Here is a 22,333-nt window from a genome sequence, read left to right on the forward strand (position 1 = left end):
CGCTTCATCGTGCCGGAGTGTTTACGGAGAAGAGTGAGGCCTGAACCGACGAAAGAGAAGCCCACATGGGCGACAACACTGGTAGTCCAAGGAGCTAGGACGACGCGGGCGCAACAGAGACTCGCACACTCGCGCCGCTTCCGAACCCAGCTCGCTAGGACCTCGCCCCGCCCCGCCCCGCGGCGGAGCTCCTCCAGCTCTCCAGTCTCTATGGTACCAACTTCCGGCGCGCGCTACCCCTCGCGAGACTTCGGCGGCGCAGCAATGGCCAGACCGTGAGTGCCGCTGACAGAAGTCAAGAAACCGGCTGGGACGGGGTTGGGGCAACAACGGGCCGGGGGACACCCCGACGGGCCAGAGCCCCTTGGGGAGGAGCGGCGGCTAGAGGCGCGAGGCTCCTCTGGAAGCCCGGACAGCCGCTTGCGACTTAACTCCCGCCTCTTCCCCAGATGCCGCGTCACTGCTCCGCTGCCGGCTGCTGCACACGGGACACGCGCGAGACGCGCAACCGCGGCATCTCTTTCCACAGGTCAGCGCGCGTGCGCGGGTTCTCGTGCGCATGCGCTAGTCGTTGCTCGCCTCGGGCCGCAACTGCGTAGAGGCTTCGCGCCTTTCTCGGATCCTGAGGAGGCTTGAATCTGTGGGTGGGAGGCGGAGCGGGACGGTCCCCGCGGGACCAAATGCAGTCAGGACGGGGAGGACGGGAAGTCTAGCCGGCTTGGACGTGCCCCACTCTGTTACCTGCCAGACGACGCTGAGGAAACTGCTTTTCTTCTCGAGACTCCCATTGCCTCGTCTGTGCCGGGGCGGTGGTGCTTACCTGGCGGGGTCGCAGGGAGGTCTCGTGGCGGCGCGTGTTGGATCTGCGTTTTCCCCCTGGGGAGCTTGGGCAGCATGAGCCCAGGGCTATGGACAGCCTGGTGCTCACGGGTTTGTGGCTCCACAGACTTCCCAAGAAGGACAACCCGAGGCGAGGCTTGTGGCTGGCCAACTGCCAGCGGCTGGACCCCAGCGGCCAGGGCCTGTGGGACCCGGCATCCGAGTACATCTACTTCTGCTCCAAACACTTTGAGGAGAACTGCTTTGAGCTGGTGGGAATCAGGTGAGGATTGGGGTAGGACGTGGGGCCTCGGGCGGATTGGGACAGCTGCAGGTCCTGAAGTCCCTTGAGCAGCCTGCGTCCGAGGGGGCTGTTTCCTCTTCCCAGCTCTGTACAGTGAGACCCACCCCCAGGATCACTGTGCCGTGACACGGGGAAAAACATGAGCCTTTCCAGAGAGGATTTTTCAGAGCCCCAATCTTGCCAGCAAGTCCACAAATCAAAGAATTCTTTTTGGCTGGTCAGCCCAGCTCTGCTTGTGCAGGTTTTCCACGCACCTCGACTTTGAGGGGTCCTGCAGGGAAGCGATTGGTGTAGCTCTGACTTGGCATTCCCCGGACCTATTGTTTGCGCGGTGCCTTCCAGCCTCCCACTGCGCTGGTGCTGGGGGCTGATTGGCCTGGGGAGGCAGCACTTGCTCTCCAGCTCATCTGGGTTGCTCTTCCCCACAGCGGATATCACAGGCTAAAGGAGGGGGCAGTCCCCACCATATTTGAGTCTTTCTCCAAGTTGCGCAGGACAACCAAAACCAAAGGACACAGTTATCCACCTGGCCCCCCTGAAGTCAGCCGGCTCAGACGATGCAGGAAGCGGTATGTGGTATGGGTGGGGGATGCCCCACTCCTACCCCTAGGCTGAGAGACTGGGCCCTAGGGGGTCTGCCAGCAGTCTTAACTGGACAGGGTTCTTGCTGCACAGAATCTGTGGATCGGGTTTGGGCGTTAAGGGGATCAGGTGGACTGGTGGAGTGTGGTCTGGCAAGCCCTCAGCCTAGCCCATCAGTATCTCTTTTCCCCCTTACTAGCTGCTCCGAAGGCCGAGGGCCCACAACTCCATTTTCTCCACCTCCACCTGCTGATGTCACCTGCTTTCCTGTGGAAGAGGCCTCAGCACCTGCCACTTTGCCGGCCTCCCCAGCAGGGAGGCTGGAGCCTGGCCTTAGCAGCCCCTTTTCAGACCTACTGGGCCCCCTGGGTGCCCAGGCAGATGAAGCAGGCTGCAGTGCCCAGCCTTCGCCAGAGCGGCAGCCCTCCCCTCTCGAGCCACGGCCAGTCTCCCCCTCAGCCTATATGCTGCGCCTGCCCCCACCCGCTGGAGCCTACATCCAGAATGAACACAGCTACCAGGTGGGCAGCGCCTTACTCTGGAAGCGACGAGCTGAGGCAGCCCTTGATGCCCTTGACAAGGCCCAGCGCCAGCTGCAGGCCTGCAAGCGGCGGGAGCAGCGGCTGCGGCTGAGACTAACCAAGCTGCAGCAGGAGCGGGCACGGGAGAAGAGGGCACAGGCGGATGCCCGCCAGACTCTGAAGGAGCATGTGCAGGACTTTGCCATGCAGCTGAGCAGCAGCATGGCCTAAGGGAGGTGCCGCTGGACTGACTGAGGGGCTGCCCAGCAAGGCTGCTGCCTCTTCCTCCCTCAGATCCCACCAGGTGCCATAATAAAGCGGATTCTAGACAGAGGGCCTGCTGTATGGCTCAGCTGGGGGCTGGAGCCCCTCTGAGTACTAAGCTTGCTGTCCCAGACAGTGGCTGCAGCTTCCAGAGGGCTCAGTCCAAGCTCTTTGCCAAGGAGAACAGAGAGCCTGGCTCTCACACCTCAGAGCTACTGGTGGCAGACAGCCCTGCTAGTGCAGCTCCATGCCCCACAGGGTTCTCTGAAGCTCCAGGTGCTCTTTCCATAGGATCTGAAACAGCCCTGACCTAAACCAGCCAGCCCCTTTGAGAACACTTCTGAAACCCAGTCCAGATTCGCTTCTCAAGCAGGGGCATGACAGGCTTCTGTCCACAGGCCCCATCAGCCTGGTGGGTAAGCAGGGCAACCCTCTCCCCGTCCCCCTTCACTACCATCTCTATTCGAAAAACAGGGACGACGATGACAGTCATCAGCCTCCTGGGGCATGTCAGCAGGTAGTGAAGCCCCAACAAGCTAGCCCCTGGAAATCTAGGAAGAGGTGGCTAGAACTTGGGAGACAAGCCCTCAGGTCCTGGCCTCGGCATCCTTTTCCTTCAACTCCCAGAACCTGGAAGGCCTTGCTGCAGCTGTAATTCTCCAACAGCTCTGTGTGTGGGGTGACTCACTGCAAGCATGGCCTCTCCCTGCCAAGGAGCACAACTGAATTCATTTTACTCCCAGAAACTGCCATACAATTTTGTAAAATTTGCTTTTTAGGGCCCTTGGCATATAATTTCATTTATTCATATAAGTCAAGAAGAGACAGTTGAGGGTTTAGCGACAAGGGTCAGCATAGAGCAGGGTTTGCAGACTAGTTCAAGGAGGCTTCTGGGCTGACCTTTCCAGGAGAGGGATTTGGAGGAGGCTGCCCTGTGGGTGTGGCAGGAGCCACATGTGGAAACTGGGTAGGTGGCTCTGTGGCCCCACTCTGAGTGAATGCACCTGGCCCACATGGCTGGCTGCCCCAGCCTGCACTCCACTTCCAGGTGCTGACATTTACCTCCTAGCCATGGTCCTGGGCCTGCTGTGTCATCACTGCATGGGCCTCCTGGCTCAGCCTCTGCCCTAGCTCCCGCTCGCTCCTCTCTTGTTCCCAGCTCATCTTGAACCAGGCCACTTCCTAGCCTGCAGGCTGCCTATGGATCTGTTCCTGTTAGCTAAGCAACTTGCCACTCAAGGCCCCCTTCCACCTGCATACAGCCAGAGGAGAGCAGGTCACTTCCCTAAGGTGAGTTGTGGCTTCATGGCAGCCACGACAAAAAAGGGGTCCTGGAATCCTCTTCCCAATAAGGGAGCACTGGTTCCCCAGCATCAGAGTGGATTCACATGGGGCCCTCACTAGGGCGAGAGGGCAGCCTGCCTTCCACAGGAGCCAAGACCACAGTGCAGGGGCAAGGCAGGGCAGAAGGGGCAGGAGCCTACCCCAGGCCTCCAGGATTCCCCTGGGAGGGGCCAGCCTGGATGCCTTCATAGCCCTTCTCCCTAGTGTGACTGGGTGACCCCAGGTGGGGGCAGTTGACAGCATGGATAGAGACAGGTAAGACCAACTGACCTACATCTGGGGATCTGCTAAGCCATGGGCTCCAGAGCCAGTCCTCGGCTGCAGGAGGGCCGAGGGGCTGAGGCCAGCAGTGTTGGCTGGGCCAGCAAGGTGTGTGTGGTAGGTAGCACTGCTGTGGCTTTAATGGAGGCTTGTCTGTGACAGAATACTCAGCAAGGGACATGCAGGACTTGGCTGGCTTCGTCCCGGCTGAGCCCTGACATGCACACAGGTGGACTGGGATCCTTCAGCCCCTGTGAAAACCAGGCCTGGCCCAGCACGACTGACCTGGGAGCTGACCTCAGGGCCCTTACTCCAAAATTCACCTCTAGTCAGGTGAGACCCACACATCATGGGTCCACACTCACAAGTTCCGGGTGGGAAAAGGAGCCCCTTACATGGATCTCAGTGAGGGTGGGCGGGACAGGAGCAGCCCAGGCAGATTCCATGGTGCAGCGCAAGTCTGCTAAGCCTCCCGCATGTTGGAGGAGCCTTGGTGACAGGCCCCAGTGCCTGGGTCTACAACACACCCAGGCCATAGGAGCCAGGCCAAGCACCACTGGGTGGGAGGCCCAAGGTCTCTTCCCCACTTCCGGGTGGTGAGCCCATTACTGAGCCGTGGCCTCACATCCACATCACATCAGGAGAGGGTGATGACAGGGGAGGGGGTCTGCTTCATCATCTGCTAACATCTGCTCTCTGTGGGACCTGTGTCTTCAGTGAATTGAGGAGATTGGGGCCCCACATCCCCTCAGCTCTCTTTGGAGGCTCTGGGCACCCCGACCCTCGGCCTGGCAGGTGCACCCACTCTGCCATAGGCAGACGCATAGCCAGTAGTCTTCTCAGTGGGCAGGGCAGGCAGGCACGGCAATTCTTCACAATGGGCAGGCGCCACAGGGCCTCAGATGTCGGCGCCCAGCTCTGCACACTGCTTGTCTGAGATGTGGGAGGCCAGGGAGTCTATGATGTCCAGCAGCAGCTGTTGGCTCAGCGACCGCAGCGTGGGCAGCTTGGAGACCTGCAAGGCAAGCAGGCCGGAAGGAGATGGGACCAGATCCACATAAGGGCCATGGTGGGCAGTGGAGCCCTCTGGGGCCCACGCTGCTCGGGGCTCAGGCTAGTCCCAAGGATGAAGCAAGGTGCAGCCAGTGGTGGGCTGCTCTGCTCGCTCACCCCCAGGACCCACCACTGCAGGGGACCACAGAGCCTGGGCACCCCTCCCTGCCTGGGCGTGCCCACTGCTGAGGGGAAGCAAGTCCTGAAGGGGAGGCCAGAGCCCTGACCTTGGTGAACTGGTGCACGATGATGTGCAGGCAGTGCCGCTTCATGTCCAGCGCCTGCGTTTTGTCGGCTGCCTCCAGGATCTGTAATGGCAGGGACCTTGAGGCGCTGCCCCTTTCACCCACTCAGTGGGAGCTGCAGCCGTGGGCACAGGGCTGGGGGGCTACCTGCAGTACGTTCTGCACCGTCACATTCATCTCCAGGTTCTGCTTGCAGTACGCCTGCAGCCGGTTGTTGTAGAAGCCGTAGTAGTAGGGGGCCGCAAACAAGTAGCTGGGGCCTAGTTAAGGAGCTGACCAAAGGAACCTGGTCCGCCCACACCCTCCCAGGGAAGGACAGGGAGGGGCGCAGGTGGAGCCCCAAGCCCACCAGGGGCCAGACTCCAATCCAGCCCACACGCCAGCATGCTCTCTAAATGGATTCTGAACTACTCAGTGGGTCAAAGGCCCCACTGAGGATCCAAATACCATGAATCCCCTCCCCAGAAAAATACTGTCTGCACATCTGCAGCACAATTCCATGGCCTTGCAAGCCTAACAGGCATCGTGACCCTCCATGTTTGGACCCCTACTGAAGTGACATAAGAGGAGTAGTTCCATGTATGTGCTCAACTGTCACACAAAACAATGACCCACCCCATCCTCTGGGCAGTTGTGAGGGTCAGGAACCCACTGGTTCCTCCTGGCTGCAAACCCCTCCCTGCCAGCTGCCAACTGCTTTGGAGAGCACCTGGCCCAGCTCCAGGCACCAGCAAATCCTCTGGAGGGAGGCGCTGGGCCCAGATCGCCTAGCTGGGGCAGGAAAGCGGGCCTCAAAGCCACCCGAGGTGGGTGCCAGGACCCCTTGGTGGGGACCTGGGAGTTCCTTGGGGAGTGAGGATGCAGCGAGTCCTCGGGCGGCATGTTGACCTCGCCGTAGTAGATGTAGCGCAGCATGGACTCAAAGGCCTGCCTGCTGGGCACCATCTCCCCGATGGAGATGTTCACCTGCCCGTCCTCGGGCATGAAGGACCGGAACATGGCTTCAAAGTAGCTGTAGACAATGAGCAGCAGGCACCCGGCTGTCAGCAGAACGAAGACACCATCCAGGCCCACCCTTCCCTCCCGTCCAGCCCCCACCCACCTGGAGCGGGCGGCCAGGATAGCCTTGTGGGCTGGCCGTGGGTGCCCATCCAGCAACAGCGTGATGTCACAGAACTCTGCGCCCGCCCCCTCCAGGTATGCCTTCATGTCCTGGATCAGAGATGTGCCTGGGGGTGGGAGGGACCCTGAGCAGGTACAGCCTGGGATTCTGGCCTTGGGGCGCCATGGCACTATCTTCCTGCACATCTGCCCATGTTGCCGCTCTGAACAAAACTTCACCCAGGCAGAAGGCTTCACTCTGGCCCTGAGGCACCATCAGCCACATTCTGTCCTCCCTCAGCGCCCTGGCCAACTCGAGCACTATGCCGAACACACAGCCCACCACCCAGCGTCTCATCTTCCACCCAGCCTGCTGTGCCCCCTTCGCTGCCCTCATGATCAAGCCCCCTCCAGGCCCACTGCATGGCCTCTGGTGCCGGCAGATGTCACCAAGAGCCAGCAACTGGGGTCAGCACGATCCCCAAGGAGAGCTGGGGGAATGAAGGGGCCTGTGACATTACAAGCAAAGAGAAGTCCAGTGACTGATCACTGTGACCCTGGGCCATCAGACCTGACATCCCAGCCCAAAAGAGGTACCCATGTCCACCCCCAGAAATTGGCTCAGGAAATCCCAGCTCACCAGGACACAGCCCACTGTGGCAAGCCCCATGGGTTGGGGGCTTCTGCCTCCATCTGTTTCTGCCCTGTACCCAGGAGAGCACTCTGGGGTCCCATGGCACCCACCCCCACCCCGAGGGCCTGGCAGGTGCTCTCCATGGCTCCCAAGTCTCCTGCCACAGATGAACACCATCCCTCCCAGCCCCGAGGGAAGGGGAACGGGGCTCCCTACCAATGTCCACTGGCTGGTCCGAGGGAGTGCGAGGGGGTGGCTGCTGCTTCCGCCGCACAATCTCCACGATCAGCGGCGAGGAGAGGCGCTCGAACTCCTTCATCATGATCACCTGGTTGAAGTGGGACTCCTTCACCACGAAGTTCAGGCAGTGCTCCTGGGGCAGACAGGCACAGGCGGGCAGGCAGGCAGGGTCAAGCCAGGGTCCCAGGCTGGGCGAGGGGCTCACAGTGGTGGGCAGGGAGGGGGCCAAAGCCTGAGCACACCCCATCTGACCCCGATCGTGCTGACCCCACCCCACACCTTGAGTTGGCTCAGCTGCAGCCGGGCGGCACTCTCGCACACGACCAGCACGTTCTGCAGGTCCACGGAGGCCTCGATGTACTGGCGGCACAGCTGCTCCAGGCGGCACAACTGGAAGCTCAGTGCCAATTTGTACACATCCATGATGAGCAGCACATCCTCCACGTGGCCTGCGACCCAGAGCCCCCGAGTCTCAGGGCGCCGGAGAGGGGAGGGCGGGGCACAGGGCACAGGGCTCTCCGCATGGAAGAGTGTGGGTTGGGGCCACTAGGTAGGAGCAAGGCCTCGGGGGACTCAGATGGTATCCAGTGGCAGTGATCATGGGTAATGAGGGTGACCTGCAGCCTCTGAGCCTCAGGGGGCCCATCAGTAAGGCAGGGCTGGCAGCACCCACCTTTTGGCTCTGCGGCCCACACCCCAGCCCACACCAATCCTGCTCCACCCCCACCCAGGCGGACCTTTCCGTGGGTATTTGATCTTGTCGGTGTAAAGGAACTGCATGAGCACCTCGAAGGGCCGGGCCTCGGCCTCCCGGATGGCCACGTGCAGCAGGGGCGGCCGGGTCCCACCAGCAGCCACGCCGGGGGCCTCCCTGGGAACTGAGGCGGCCTCCTGCTCCAGCTTCTGTGGGGAGAAGGGAGCTCACGGGCACCCCAGTGGACAACAGGCATGGCTGCCAGATCCGGGCGGGGCGGTTAGGCACCTCACCTGGGCCAGCCGCTCCCGTGCCTGCGTGATCTTCCTGCGAAGCCAGCGGCTCCGCGCTGTGACAATGGCTACATGGCCCTGCACGCACTCCTCCTTCTGCACAAAGAATAATGCACTGGCAGAGGGCATGGGACCCTCGCCCCAGAGAACAGAGACCCAGCCGGCCAGGGTCAGCACCACCACGCCAGCAGCTGTTTTTCTGAGGGGCGAAGTTCCCGCTACCCGGGCACAGCAGGCAGAGCAGGGTGCAAGGACAGGCACTCACCTCACCCAGCACGAACTCCACGTCACAGAACTGGCGGCTCTCCCACAGCCGCCCGTAGTCCTCGTGCAGCGTGCATTTAGGATAACAGGAGAACTGCAAGAGGGGCCCAGTGACGCTAGATGTTGAGGATGGCAGAGTGGCCCCAGTGTGGCTGCGCAGGCTGACCCTGAGGTCCCCACCTGGCCCATGCTGACCCTCAGGGCCCAGAAGGCAGGTGGGCCTGGCTGAGGAGAGAAAGCCGCCGCCACCCCACCCTGAAAATACAGCCTGGCTCCAGCCTCGGCACCTGCAACTGTCCACGGCCAGTTCCACAGCAGGAAAGGGCTCCCCTGCCTCTTGCCTTCAGCTGGGGCCCAGGCCTCAGCAGAGCTCTGCCGTCTCCACTCTGCCTGGACCTGCGTCCTCACACTGGCCCCCACCAGCACCACCCCAATCTCCTCTAGGAAGCCGGCCCTGACCTCACTGTGGCTGTGAGTCCCTGCCCTGACCACCTGTTCCTCCAGGCCTGGGAAGGGGGCTGTCAGCACAAGCCACTGTCAGCCCTGGCTGCCCTGGGCCAGGCTGTGATGCCTGTGAGGCTCTGGTGCTGAGCCTAGCTTGGCCCGGTTCCCTCCACTGACTCTGCTGTGAGCCCCAGTGCCATCCGCCTGCCCCACTGCACGGAGGCTGCCCACTTTAGTGCCACCTCAGCCCACCCTCAGCCCACAGGGCTCCTCCCAAGGATTCCATCCCGCCAGGTGTGGCCCTGGCAATGGCCTGGATAAGCCCCGCGCCCCCGACTTGGCCTCAGTTTCCCATCACAGGGGATCCATCCACCCAGCCGTTCCTACAGGCCCACAGGCCCCACACCTGGAACCTGTACATCTCCCCGCTGCGGATGTTGTTGTCCACCGTGCCCCCGAAGATGTACATGGCGTCCGAGATGACAGCAGCCGCGTGGAAGAGCCTCCCGCTGGGCAGCTGGGGGACAAGAAGGCAGGGTGGAATGGGGGGCAGAGCCTCCACAGTGGGGCTGGTGCAGCCAGGTAAGGGCAAGGATGCGGCACCTCATGGCCATGAAGGGCCAGGGGGCAGGGTCCCCAAGGGAGGAGGGCCCCTGGGTGCAACCACAGACACAGGCGGGACCTGAATACCCATGTAGTCGAGTGGGGCATGACGGGCCATGGGGACCCTCAGAGTGGGTGGGGCACTCGGGCCAGTGTGTGGCACCCATCCCAGAAAGCTGCAGCCTGGCCAGCAGGGTGAGGGCTCCTGGCCCTGCACCTCCTTTGGAGTGTGACCCCAAGCGAGTATTTCTCTGGGCCTCAGTCTCCCCATGTGTGAGAGCGGTTGATCACAGGACCTGCTTCAGGAGGTGATGGAGTCTTAATGAGGGTCCCAGCCTGTACCTCCGAGGCGGGCTGGGCGGGCTGCTTGGCTGAGGTGGTGCCAAAGTCCAGGCCGAACACATCTCGGGACTTCTTGAAGCCGCCTCGCTCCTCAAAGGGCAGGGTGGGCACCTCCTCGGAAGCACAGGCTCGCTCGGGCACTTCAGCCCCACCGACCTGAGGAGGAGAGACACGTGGGCATGAGATCAGTTGGCAAGGGCCAGGTAGGTGCCCAGAGACCCCCACCATCCTGGCCTTGAGAGCGGGTTCGGAAAGAAGGAAGAGCCGCATGCCTGTGGGCTTCCCAGGAAAGGTCTGCAGCACGGCAGCTCCATGCAGCCATGACGGGGTGTGAAGCGTTAACCACCTGCAGGCTGTGGGGTGAAGCTGGGGCTGGAGGCTGGGGCAGGTGTCCAGGGCTGAGGCCCAGGTGTCCTGGCCTTGCTCCTGGTAGCTGTCTGGAACCCCAAGTGGCCCCAAAGCTGTGAGGAGCTGGGGAGAAGGTGGGAGCAGGGTAGGAGCCACTGGTGTCCAGCCGGCAGCCCTCACCTCGCTGTCGGAGCTGGGCTGGACGACCTCCCAGGTCTGGAAGTCCACGTCATAGCAGTGCAGCTCATTGGGCAGCGTGTTATCGGCCGCACCCCCAAACACATAGAGGTGGCGGTCAAAGGCCACCATGGTATGCCCGTAGCGCCGCTGTGGGGGTGGTGGGGAACCCCGGAGCAGGTGTTCAGTTGGGATGCGTGTCCACCTGGGGGTACACGACAGTGAACCAATGCTGGGACAGGGGCTCCTGCTCACCCTCGGGGCCTCCCCACAGCAGGCCCTCACTGGGAGGTCCCCCTGCAGCCCCTACGGTGACTAGCCCAGGGTCCAGAGGGAGGCCTAGACACCTGCGCTGAGCACCCCTCGCCCCATCCAGCACTGGCACCAGCCCTGCCTGGTTCCATGTGGCCCACCGTGGGGTCCTGCCGGAGCTCCCCTGTCTCCCCATGGAGCAGGCAGCAGTGATGGGCAGGAGGGTGGCATCTGACCCGCCAGGCAGTCCTGCTCTCTGGGGAGTGAAGTTGTGCAGAGACCATTGCACATCTTCATGCTGCCCAGTCAGACCATCCCCACAGCTGAGTCCCCATCCTGGGAGCTGCCTGCACCCTACATCCTGATGCTGCTCCAGCACCTTCCACCTCCCAGGCTTCCCAGTACCTCCCAGCAAGTCCCCTCTTTTGCTAAGTTAGTTGAAGACTTCAGAACAGATCCTGGCCTGGCAGGGCTATGCCATCTGGCTCCTTGCTAAGCCCCGGGCCCTCGACAGGTTCCCTCGTCCTGGGGCACCCTGCCCATCCTCCCACGCATCCGTGGCCTCCAGGGAAGCTCCCAAGTCCCTTCCCAAACCCTCTGTACCTGCAGCTCACACTCCTTGTGCCCTCTCCTGCAGCCTCATTGCAGGGTCAAGGGCTGGCCAGCAGCCAGGGGAAGCATGGGCCAGACCTCTGGGGACCTGCAGACCCCTCTGGTCTTCTGCCATCATTTGAGATCTATGCAGGGCACGTTTGTTACTGGTGGCACTGACCAAGCCATTCACGGGGAAGGGGATGTCCTTCATAGTCAGAGGGAGGCCTAGTCAGGGGCCTCTTTGCCAGGCCCTATCTTGCTAAACTGTAGCCATATCCTGGGGACCTGCACATCCCTGCTCCAGGCTGGAACCTCCTGCTGTTTGCAGAGCTCAGAAGGATGGTTACTATGGCCACCAGGTGCAGGGGGCGTCCTTCACATTCAAGGATTCGGGGGCACTGACTATCTTCCCTCCACCCCACTGGCCAGAGTACTCACGTCTTGTCCTTGAATTCAAACTGGAAGAGGTTGTTGGTTATCTTGGCTCCGCTTTGCCCGGAGAACACAAACATCTTGTCCCGGCACACGGCCACGGGAAAGTTGCAGCAAGACGGGGGGATCTCGCCACTCTGGGCCACCTGCATGGGGGAGAGAACAGCTCAGCCCTGGCCTCCCAGGGCCCACTCACATTTCACCACGCTCAAGACTGCTGAGATGGGACTGCTTTTATTCTTGAAACTTCCCCAGATGAGGGTTCACAGATTCATTTGTCTTCGAGCAGCACATAGCCCTGTCTCCTCCACTTCAGGGGGCCCAGTTGTGAACAGCTAGGGCTAAAATCATCAGGGTTAAATCAGCAGCGGCTAAACCCATATGTTTTTCATGCCCAGAAGACTGAGAAAAAAAAAATTTTTTTTAATGAATAAATAAATAAATTCCATGTTTCTAAAGGGGAAAGCAATCCCAGGGGGAGTTTCAGGGAGCAGAACACTAGACAGCAGACTGCCCTCACTGCATTGAAATAAAGGGTAGATTAAAGCAAAACCACATCCCTCACACACGTGGCGCTCTGCCCATCTAAAACACCAAGGCTCGAATCACTGCGCAGCCACAGTGAGGAACTGGTCATGAAGGCCTGCGGGTCACCAGGGAGGAGAGCGAGGCTCAGGTCAAGGCTGGGCTTTGCAAGGGGAAGAAAGCAGCCTCGACCCCCAGCCTGGCTCTGCCTGCCTCCCACCTCCCTCCACCTGCACCCTGGCTCCCTGCGCCCCTCACCTCCTCCACCTGCACCCTGGCTCCCTGCGCCCCTCACCTCCTCCACCTGCACCCTGGCTCCCTGCGCCCCTCACCTCCTCCACCTTCACCCTGGCTCCCTGCGCCCCTCACCTCCTCCACCTGCACCCTGGCTCCCAGTGCCCCTCACCTCCTCCCAGCAGGTGAGCTCTCGGTCCTGGAGGCCAATTGTCCACATGTCATTCAACCTGTATTAGGACAGACCAGTGAGGACCCCTTGGGTCTGGCTGTCAGGGTGGGCCAGTCCTGGCTGGAAGGGATGGCTGAAGGGAGGACCCCCACCCCCACACAGGGTAGGGGACTTGTGCGGCCAGGAGGCGGGAACTTCTGTGTGGGGTGGCAGGCACTGCCTCAAATCCCTGCCATGCTGGGCCCCCTGCCCGGCCCAGACAGAACAAGTACTCTCATGCATGACATTGGGGCAGTGTGGCAGGCCAGCTGTGTCCCTCCTGGGTGGGGAGAGGACACAGATATCACAGACACCACCATCATCACTGCATTGTTAGGAGTTTCTATGATGCTGAAGTTTTGGGAAACCAGCACATGCTACTTTTGTAATCACAAAAAGAGAGCAAAGCCAACTTTCTAAAATAAGGAGGAAAAGGCCTTTGGCCTGGGCAAGAACCAGGGCTGGGCCTGAGCCTGGGCACCGCCCATCCGCCCACCGACTCAGCCCTGCACGGCGACTCCTGGCTGAGGATCCTTACCCGAGCAACTGAGGTAGCCATGGGGCTCCACCCAGTGGTCCTCACCTCCATCTGCCCATCCTCCTGTTTCCCTGTCCCCCTCCCAAGAAACCCCTGGACAGTGACACTCAAAATCTACTAGGCAGAGCTCTCCCAGCCTAAGCCCTCAAATGCCAGGATGTCTGTCTCTGTGCAGTGGGAGGTGGGGTGCAAAGGCCGGACCACCACCCACCTGGCATTGCCGTCATAGCCAGCAAAGATCCACAGCTTGTCACTGTACACCGTGGCCCCGTGGGCCGACCTAGCGACTGGCAACCTGAAGTGTGAGGGAAGAGGGGAGGGAGTGAGGCCGCCCAGCACAGACCTGAGCCTCGCAGTCCCATAGGGTCAGTGCAGGGGCCACAGCCAGGCTGCATGGCCACATCCGCCCGACGCTGGGGCTTCAGGGCCTCCACAAGGCACTAGGAATAAGCAACAGCCTCAGAGGCCGACTGGAGGCTTGAAGAGGAATTCAGACAGCCACAGAGGCACAGAACTTTCTCCCAGGTGCCACCAAAATATCAAAGGGGGTACTCAAAAAGCAGGACCCCAGAAGCGCCATCAGCAGTACATTGGGTCTTTTTTTTTTTTTTTTTTTTTTTTTTTGAGACGGGGTCTCGTTCTGTCACCCAGGCTGGAGTACAGTGGCCGGATCTCAGCTCACTGCAAGCTCCGCCTCCCGGGTTCACGCCATTCTCCTGCCTCAGCCTCCCGAGTAGCTGGGACTACAGGCGCCCGCCACCACGCCCGGCTAATTTTTTGTATTTTTAGTAGAGACGGGGTTTCACCGTGTTAGCCCGGATGGTCTTGAACTCCTGACCTCGTGATCCGCCCGTCTCGGCCTCCCAAAGTGCTGGGATTACAGGCTTGAGCCACCGCGCCCGGCCTGGGTCTTTTTTTTTTTTTTTGAGACGGAGTCTCGCTCTGCCGCCCAGGCTGGAGTGCAGTGGCGTGATCTCAGCTCACTGCAAGCTCCGCCTCCCGGGTTTACGCCATTCTCCTGCCTCAGCCTCCCAAGTAGCTGGGACTACAGGCACCCGCCACCTCACCCGGCTAGTTTTTTGTATTTTTTAGTAGAGACGGGGTTTCACCGTGTTAGCCAGGATGGTCTCGATCTCCTGACCTTGTGATCCACCCGTCTCGGCCTCCCAAAGTGCTGGGATTACAGGCTTGAGCCACCGCGCCCAGCCCATTGGGTCTTTTTAAAAAATTTGTTTGTGACAAGGTCTTGCTCCATCTTCCAGGCTGGAGTGCAGTGAGGCATGCATGGTTCACTGCAGCCTTGAACTCCTGGGCTCAAGTGATCTTCCCGCTTCAGCTTCTCAAAGTGCTAGGACTACAGGCGTGCGCCACCACGCCCGGCCCATTTGGGTCTCTTCTGAAAGGAGGGAATCTAAAAGCTGGTAGCAGGCCATGCACAGCTGCACTGGGGGATATTCCACCAACCCTAAGCTCCCCGCTACTGTGTGCCCTCAGGGTCCTCATCTGGGAGGCAACAGGGCACAGATCCCAGATCCAATGCCACCCAGAACCCCGCCTGTCCCAAATGTTTCTGCAGAGTTTCTCACCGTCCTTCAATTTTCCACTCCGTCCACTGGCCAGTTGCAAACTTGTATTCAAAGAGGTCATTTTTATTCTTCAAGTTAGAATTGGAATAAATGTCCCCAGTGTAACCCCCTGAGTAAAGAGAGTGAGAAACTGTCAAACCCAAAGGCAGTCTTGAAGATTTAAAACCCTGGAAGGTGGACCAGAATCTGGCCCCACTGAACATGCATAAGCCAGGACTCCCTCCACAAGCCCTAGAAGGACCTACTGCCCGCCTGCTTCCGTGCTGGGCTCTGGGGACGCAGAGATGAGCGGGACACTGTTCCCAGCCACAGCCCAGCAACACCGAAAGACACCCAACCCTGTGAGTTCAGGGCTGTTAGGGCAAGGGGTCCCAGATCCAGCGCAGAATTCAGAGGACTGGCAGACAAAGCCGAGGGTGAACAGAGAGCCCCTGCTGTATACAGCACGAGCACAAACGCCCCAGGCCTGCAGAAGGGCAGGGTGTCTGTGGGCCTCGGGGGCGACACAGCCCCTGGGAGGCAAGAGGCTGCTTACCAAAGACAAACATGCTGCTCCCATAGACGACGGCCGAGTGGTGGTAACGGGGGGCCGGCGGGGTCCCAGTGGTAAAGGCCCTGGGGTTGCACAGAGGTGGTGAGAGTCAGCGGCCGTCACCCATGAGGTCCACACCCTCACAGGGTGGCCCTGCATCCCTGTGTTGCCTTTCTTGTTTTTTTTTTTTTGAGACAGTCTCACTCTGTCACCCAGGCTGGAGTACAGTGGCGCCATCTCGGCTCAACCTCCGCCTCCTGGGTTCAAGCAATTGTCCCGCCTCAGCATCCTGAATAGCTGGGATTACAGGCACCCGCCATCATGCCCAGCTAGTTTTTTGTATTTTTGTAGAAACGGAATTTTACCATGTTGGCCAGGCTGGTCTTGAACTTCTGACCTCAGGTGATCCGCCCGCCTCGGCCTCCCAAAGTGCTGGGATTACAGGCGGGAGCCACCGCGCCCGGCTACGTTTCATTTTTGTATTTTGAAGGTGACACCTGTCTCATCATAGAAACTTAAAAAAAAAAAAAAAAAAAAAAAAAAGGGCCGGGCGCGGTGGCTCAAGCCTGTAATCCCAGCACTTTGGGAGGCCGAGATGGGCGGATCACGAGGTCAGGAGATCGAGACCATCCTGGCTAACACGGTGAAACCCCGTCTCTACTAAGAAATACAAAAAATAGCCGGGCGAGGTGGCAGCACCTGTAGTCCCAGCTACTCGGGAGGCTGAGGCAGGAGAATGGCGTGAACCCGGGAGGCGGAGCTTGCAGTGAGCTGAGATCCGGCCACTGCACTCCAGCCTGGGATACAGAGCGAGACTCCGTCTCAAAAAAAAAAAAAAAAAAAAAAAAAAAAAGAAACTTAAAAAAAAAAAACACCTCACCAATAAGGAAAAAACGAAATAGGCACTAAAGCTCATGCAAATTCCCATGACCAGAAAACCTCTGGCAACACCTTGAGGTCTTCCCTGCACCCCTCTGCTATGCATACTTAGGCTTCCATGGAATTTTTTAAAATGGAATCAAGTGGTAGATATTTTGTAAATTGCTTATTCAACTCACAGAATGTGACCAGGTCCTCATGCTACTTCAGGACCATCCATACTCCTGCTCTCAGCAGCAGTGCAGCGTCTTACAGCATGGGGTCCATCAATTTCATTTAATACCTATCTATCTAACCATCATCTACCTACCTACCTATCTATCATCTATCATCTAATCTATCTATATAATCTATCTATCCATCATCTATCTCCCTGTCATCTATCGTCTGTCATCTACCCATCATCCATCTATCTATCTATCTATCTATCTATCTATCTATCTATCTATCTATCTATCTATCTATCTAATCTATCATCTGTCTACCTATCATCTATCATCTGTCTGTTGATCTGTCATCTATCAACTATCCACTATTTACGTTATCTATCTAATCTACCTATCATCTAGCTATCTACCTATTATCTATCTCTCTATCTATCTATCATCTCTCTTTCTGTCTTTCTATCTATCTATCATATGTCTATCTTTCTAGACGGGGTCTCACTTTGTTGCCCAGCTGGTCTTGAACTCCTAGCCTCAAGGGAGCTTCCCTCCTCAGCTTCTCAAAGCATTGGGATTACAGGCATGGGCCCCTGTGCTCTGCCTTTACATTTTATGTACTGAATTCAAAATCCATTTACACTGCTGACCTGGGGCTGCTCTTTTTCTGAGTTTTATAGTTAAGCAATTTTTGACAAATAATTGCGAAGCCTTCAGAATGATTTTTAAAATTAATTTTTAACTACTAGCTATCTTACAAAATCACATATGAGAGAAATGACATAGCAACTTCTGTACCCACACTAGCAGCAGCTTCGGGGTAGAGGTGGGCGCCCGGAAGAGAGCCGCCCTGTGTGCCCAGCTTGGCAGCCGCAGGTGCTGGGCAACTATTTCATCTCCTCAGCCCTGACAGGGTGGCTCTGGGTGTGGCATCCCTGGGGCCATGGTTGTCTCCTCCTGGAAACTTCTTTCCAGCTTCCCATGATGAGAGAGACTCTGCTAGCAACTGGGACCCAGAACTGTGCCACTGTGTTCTAGGAGGAAAGGCAGGGCCCTGGAGCACGGGGCCACCCACCTGCACCAGGAGCAGTCTTTCACATCGAACCGCAGGAGGTCATTGAGCATGGTCTTCCTGAAAGGCAGTCGGAAGAGAGGGTGGCATTAGCCAGGTCTGCTCTGCAGGACCCCCAGAGATGGGTACTACATGTAGCCAGGGTAGAGGAGGGGGCTGTTTTGGGCTGGGTCACTAACACAGCCAGGCAACCAGCTGATGCCCAAGAGTGGTGACCACAAAGGAGGCTCCCCAACTGACATGGGCACCAGGGCTGCCACACAGGCAGCCACCAGCCTGCCTGGGGTCAGGACCAAAGCATGAATGTGGCCACCAGGAGCCCAACCAGCAGGCACAAAATGGCCCAAAGGCCAGAGTCACCCTCACACCTCACCCTAGCCTCCAGAACCCCTATTCACACGTCCCAATCCCCTTCTTCTGAGGCTGTACCCCACAATGCAAGCACTTGCCCATGCTTCATGGGAGGCCCTTTACTTCTCTCTGATCTTCCTGCCACTGCTTTAAAAAAAAAAATAGAGTCAATGCGCTGGGCTCAGTGGCTCGTGCCTGTAATCCCAGCACTTTGGGAGGCGAGGTGGGTGGATCACTTGAGGTCAGGAGTTCAAGACCAACCTGGCCAACATGGTGAAACCCCATCTCTACTAAAAATACAAAAAATTAGCCTGGCGTGGTGGCAGGCGCCTGTGATCCCAGCTACTGGGGAGGCTGAGGCAGACTCGCTTGAACCCGGGAGTCGGAGCTTGCAATGAGCCAAGATGGCGCCACTGCACTCCAGCCTGGGCAATAGACCAAGACTCCGTCTCAAAAAAAAAAAAAAAATAGAAACGAAGTCTTGCTTTCCTGCCTAGGCTTATCTTGAATGCCTCAAGCGATCTTCCTACCTCAGCCTCCCAAAGTGCTGGGATTACAGGTGTGAGCTACCGCACCTGGCCCCTGCCATTTCTTTATTGCAAAAGCCAATGTAATAATCATGTTAAAGATACAATTAAATAGAAAACAAATTCACTGGTCATTGGACCACCTAATACAACCAGTTGGCATATTACTACCCAGCCCTTGGGAAGAAGGGCAAACTGACAGGAGCCCAGCACCCCTCACGCCCAGCCTGTGCTGGGTGCCTCCTGCACCGTCTTAGTCTGCACCAGCGGGTGCATCTGTGAAATGGATGTGAGATACCTAGTGGTTCAAAGGCTGTGTCTGAGGCCATGCAGCCAGGAAGCCAGGAGCCTAGAAGCTGGTGGTGACTGTGATATCGCCCCTCCCTCCCTCACTTGCCCCACGTGCTGCAGGAGGCCATCTTTCTTTGTACTCAGTCTTTATAAAGTTAAGACTAGAGTGAGACAAATTTGTATCCTATTTCTTTGTCACACGGCAGCAAAAATGTTTCTGCTTATTGCTACACAGTTGTCACACAAACTACCTGTTACGGACACTCTTGAGGATGAAGGTCCCCCATTTCCCACCTGCTGCCTTGTACTGGACACCAAAGCCTTTTCTGGTTTGGAGGGTTCTCATTAAGGCTCCAGTAAACGCCTGTGGGTAGGCATCTCTTCTTTATTTCATTCCTTCATTTGACAAACATTTATTGAGTTTTCTTTTACAATAGTAAAAGGAGGACAGGCCCTGCCTTGACTGAACAGATGGATAATAACCAACATCTGTGTGCCTCAGGAACAAATGAAGATGGTAAGAGGGATGGAGGGGAAGTAATGGTCTCTAGTTGGTCCAGATGACCAAGGAAGGCCTCAGTCACAAGAAGCATCAGAGGAGGGGCAGGAAGGTAGGAGGAGAGAATGGGCAGTGCAAGGGCCTGAGCAAAGGGGCACTTGGTACAATCCAAACATAGCAAGGCAGCCAGTGCAGCCCCAGTGCAGTGAGAGACTGAGGGCAGAGGAGCAGCAGACTCCCATGAAGACTTGGGCTTTTACTCAGAGAGGCAGGGAGGCATCACAGGAGGATGAGCCAAGGAGGAACACACTCTGACTTGCATATGTAAATGGACCCCACTGGCTACTCCTGGGGAAAGAGAGTGGGAGGAAGGCAGGCTTGAAGCCAGGGGACCATGCCCAAGGAGGCTCTTTTGCCCAGTCTGCGGATCCTGGTGGGGTTCAGACTACCCCACCATCCTCAAGCCAGCCCCCCAGGGAGGCCTGCAGGACCAAGGCTGCAGAGCCAATAAGAAGCCAGCTCTATATCTGGCCGGGCGCGGTGGCTCAAGCCTGTAATCCCAGCACTTTGGGAGGCCGAGACGGGTGGATCACGAGGTCAGGAGATGGAGACCATCCTGGCTAACATGGTGAAACCCCGTCTCTACTAAAAAAATACAAAAAAAACTAGCCAGGCGAGGTGGCTGGCGCCTGTAGTCCCAGCTACTCGGGAGGCTGAGGCAGGAGAATGGCGTGAACCTGGGAGGCGGAGCTTGCAGTGAGCTGAGATCCGGCCACGGCACTCCAGCCTGGGTGACAGAGCGAGACTCCGTCTCAAAAAAAAAAAAAAAAAAGAAGCCAGCTCTTCCAGGGCTTCATGCCAGGTCCTGGGGCTGAGAGGCAGGAATAGGACAACTGGTCATGTGCAAATACTCCACCCTCTGCATAAGGACACCAGCCACAACTTAACTGGAGACAGTTTATGTGAAACGAGGTGTGCCCACCAACAAAACATCATGTTGTTGCCTGAATGTTTGCAGCAATGTGGGAAAACCCTCACAAAAAGTGAAAAATGCATGAAATAAATAAAACTGTGTCCTCCATACCGGATGAGGCCCAGGGAAAGAAAAGTGCCTGGCAGGGCTGGCCACAAGAGTGGTTGTGTTTCTTTCAAGGCTGCGTCTACTCAGAAGAGGGACAGTTCCACATACTGAGCAAGTGCCACCCACTGGAAGCTGTGCTGAGGATCATGAGTGCAGGATCTCATTTAATCCTCACCACGACCAGGGAGGTGAGTGCAAGGAATCTCACAGATGGGGAAACTGAAGCTTAGAGGCACTAGCTAACATCTGAAAGGACAGTAATGGAGCTGGGCAGGCCCAGTCCCTGACCACAGTACTTCTCCCTACCTGGTCCAAACACTGATGCTCAGACTCACTCACCCATTGTCTCCACCAAATACATAAATGGCATCTTTATAGGCCACCACTGTGTGCTTGCTGCGCCTGGAAAGAAAGGAGTGGAGGGCGGTAAGGACAGGACCCTCCTGGGGGGCACCTAAGGAATGGGACTAAGCAGGAGAGCTGCCACAGAAGTTAGATATCACCTCTCAACTGCTAGGATCGATCATCTTCTAAGATAACACCAATCACCCTGCAAGTGAGGACCCCTGACACGGCTCCAGGACTTTCTGGACTCCTCACCCCACCTCAGAGCACCTGGGACCCCAGCTCAATATCCACAAACACAACTTAGTTCTAGTATTCTGTCCCAGGTCATCGGGCTCTGGGACTCCCTCGGAACCCTCTCTCCCCTGCCCTGAACAGCGTCCTGTACAGCACCATCCCCCTCATTACCAGATCCTACCCCAGGACACCACGCACCGGCCTCGCCCCTGGACCCCGCCCTGGGACTCTCGCAGATCGCCCTTCCTGTCCTCAGGACCCCATGAAGCCCACCGTACCGGGCACCCACGAACTCGTCGCAGGGCGGGAGGCGCCGCCAGCGATGCACTGTTTCGAAGGGCCCGAAGTTGAGCGTCAGGTACTCGACACTGTCCGAGCAGCTGTGATCGAAGTCCACGCTCGGGGCTACCTTGGACCGCGCGCCGCCTGCCAGGGCCCCGGGCCCAATCTGGCCCCCGGTGCTGCCCGGTCCAGCCATCCCGGGTCCACGCCTGATCGGCCGCGCTGTCCGCAGAACTTGCGGCCACCGCCCCGGGCCGCCTGGAGGAACCACATTTCCCGGCGAGCCCTGCGCTGACAGCTCGGCACTTCCGGCCAGCGCCGCGCTTGCGCCCTTCCGCTCTTCCCGACAAGCCTAGCGCTTGCCAAGACACCGCGGGCGAGTGCTGGATCCAGTTGAGGACGGCGCAGCAAGCGTGGGACTCTTTGGGGAGCGTTTCAGGCTATGTACTGGCGCCAGGTTGTCCCTTCCAGTGAATGCAGTGTCTCGTCCCTAACCCCGTCGCGACTGCTCTTCCCGGCGCCTCCCAGGCCCACGAAGCCCGAAGACCCGCGGCTGGCTCGCAGTTCCCAGCATGCTTTGTATCTGCGCATGGCTCCGGCCTGGATCGTCTGCCGCTGCCGGGACTCCCCAAGGAGGGTTCCGGGCTCGCAGCGGCCTCTGCAGGCGCTCAACGCTCCCTTTCCCGCTAGCGCCCCCAGCCCTGACTCCCTGCATCTCCCCTCTCTCCTTGGTGTTCTTACTGACTGAGAGACAGCCCGGCGATGAGCCTCTGGATTCTCATTTCTACTTAGCAGGGCCTCAGCTGCGTCACCTCGGACACTGGGATTGAGAATGCTCCAGCTATGAAAAGCATGGGGTCTGTCTCAGGACACAACTACCACAACCCTAAGTGGACAAATGCCCCAAAGTGTCAAGCATGAGCCACCTCTGAAGGAGCATTTACTATCTTAAGACCTTTGGGCTTGTCCCTTCTACCTGGAATACCCTTCCTTCGAAATTCAGAGCCAAAAGCAAAAAGCGTTCGCTGATCGCAGAGAGGGAGAGGGATGTGGGAGGGCGTGGGGCGCAGAATTAGTTGCTACCTCCTTTGGGAGTTCACAGGCCAAATTTCCTTGGTGTGGCACCTAGCATTCTGTGATTGTGCCTGTTTCCCTGTGGTCTGGCCTTGTG

The 22,333-nt window shown here is 58.3% G+C and overlaps 2 protein-coding genes across 4 annotated transcripts; one reads left to right on the plus strand and one right to left on the minus strand.

Moving 5' to 3' along the window:
- The first annotated feature begins 172 nt into the window (after window positions 1-172).
- On the plus strand, window positions 173-2,557 carry LOC105480673 (THAP domain containing 7). Its single transcript, XM_011739782.3, has 5 exons — window positions 173-275; window positions 450-529; window positions 947-1,102; window positions 1,552-1,692; window positions 1,905-2,557. Exons 2-5 carry the CDS (start codon window positions 450-452, stop codon window positions 2,455-2,457), a joined length of 930 nt encoding a protein of 309 aa, XP_011738084.1. The 5' UTR covers window positions 173-275; the 3' UTR covers window positions 2,458-2,557.
- Window positions 2,558-3,257: 700 nt separating this feature from the next.
- On the minus strand, window positions 3,258-22,244 carry LOC105480671 (leucine zipper like post translational regulator 1). 3 transcript variants are annotated; one of them, XM_011739764.3, is made up of 21 exons: window positions 21,159-22,244; window positions 20,638-20,700; window positions 17,553-17,609; window positions 15,441-15,520; window positions 14,906-15,014; window positions 13,531-13,614; window positions 12,743-12,800; window positions 11,818-11,957; window positions 10,537-10,738; window positions 10,009-10,164; window positions 9,470-9,580; window positions 8,621-8,713; window positions 8,356-8,451; window positions 8,106-8,268; window positions 7,648-7,817; window positions 7,345-7,501; window positions 6,496-6,622; window positions 6,256-6,405; window positions 5,541-5,646; window positions 5,376-5,456; window positions 3,258-5,110 (listed from the first exon to the last, which is right to left on the minus strand). In XM_011739764.3, exons 1-21 carry the CDS (start codon window positions 21,356-21,358, stop codon window positions 4,994-4,996), a joined length of 2,520 nt encoding a protein of 839 aa, XP_011738066.1. In that variant the 5' UTR covers window positions 21,359-22,244; the 3' UTR covers window positions 3,258-4,993. The 3 variants fall into 3 exon arrangements, with proteins under 3 accessions (XP_011738066.1, XP_070936144.1, XP_011738064.1); XM_071080043.1 differs by having other exon boundaries at window positions 7,345-7,456; window positions 8,106-8,271; XM_011739762.3 differs by having other exon boundaries at window positions 8,106-8,271.
- Window positions 22,245-22,333: the final 89 nt, after the last annotated feature.

Source organism: Macaca nemestrina, chromosome 15, assembly GCF_043159975.1.
Source record: "Macaca nemestrina isolate mMacNem1 chromosome 15, mMacNem.hap1, whole genome shotgun sequence".
Lineage (NCBI taxonomy): Eukaryota > Metazoa > Chordata > Mammalia > Primates > Cercopithecidae > Macaca > Macaca nemestrina.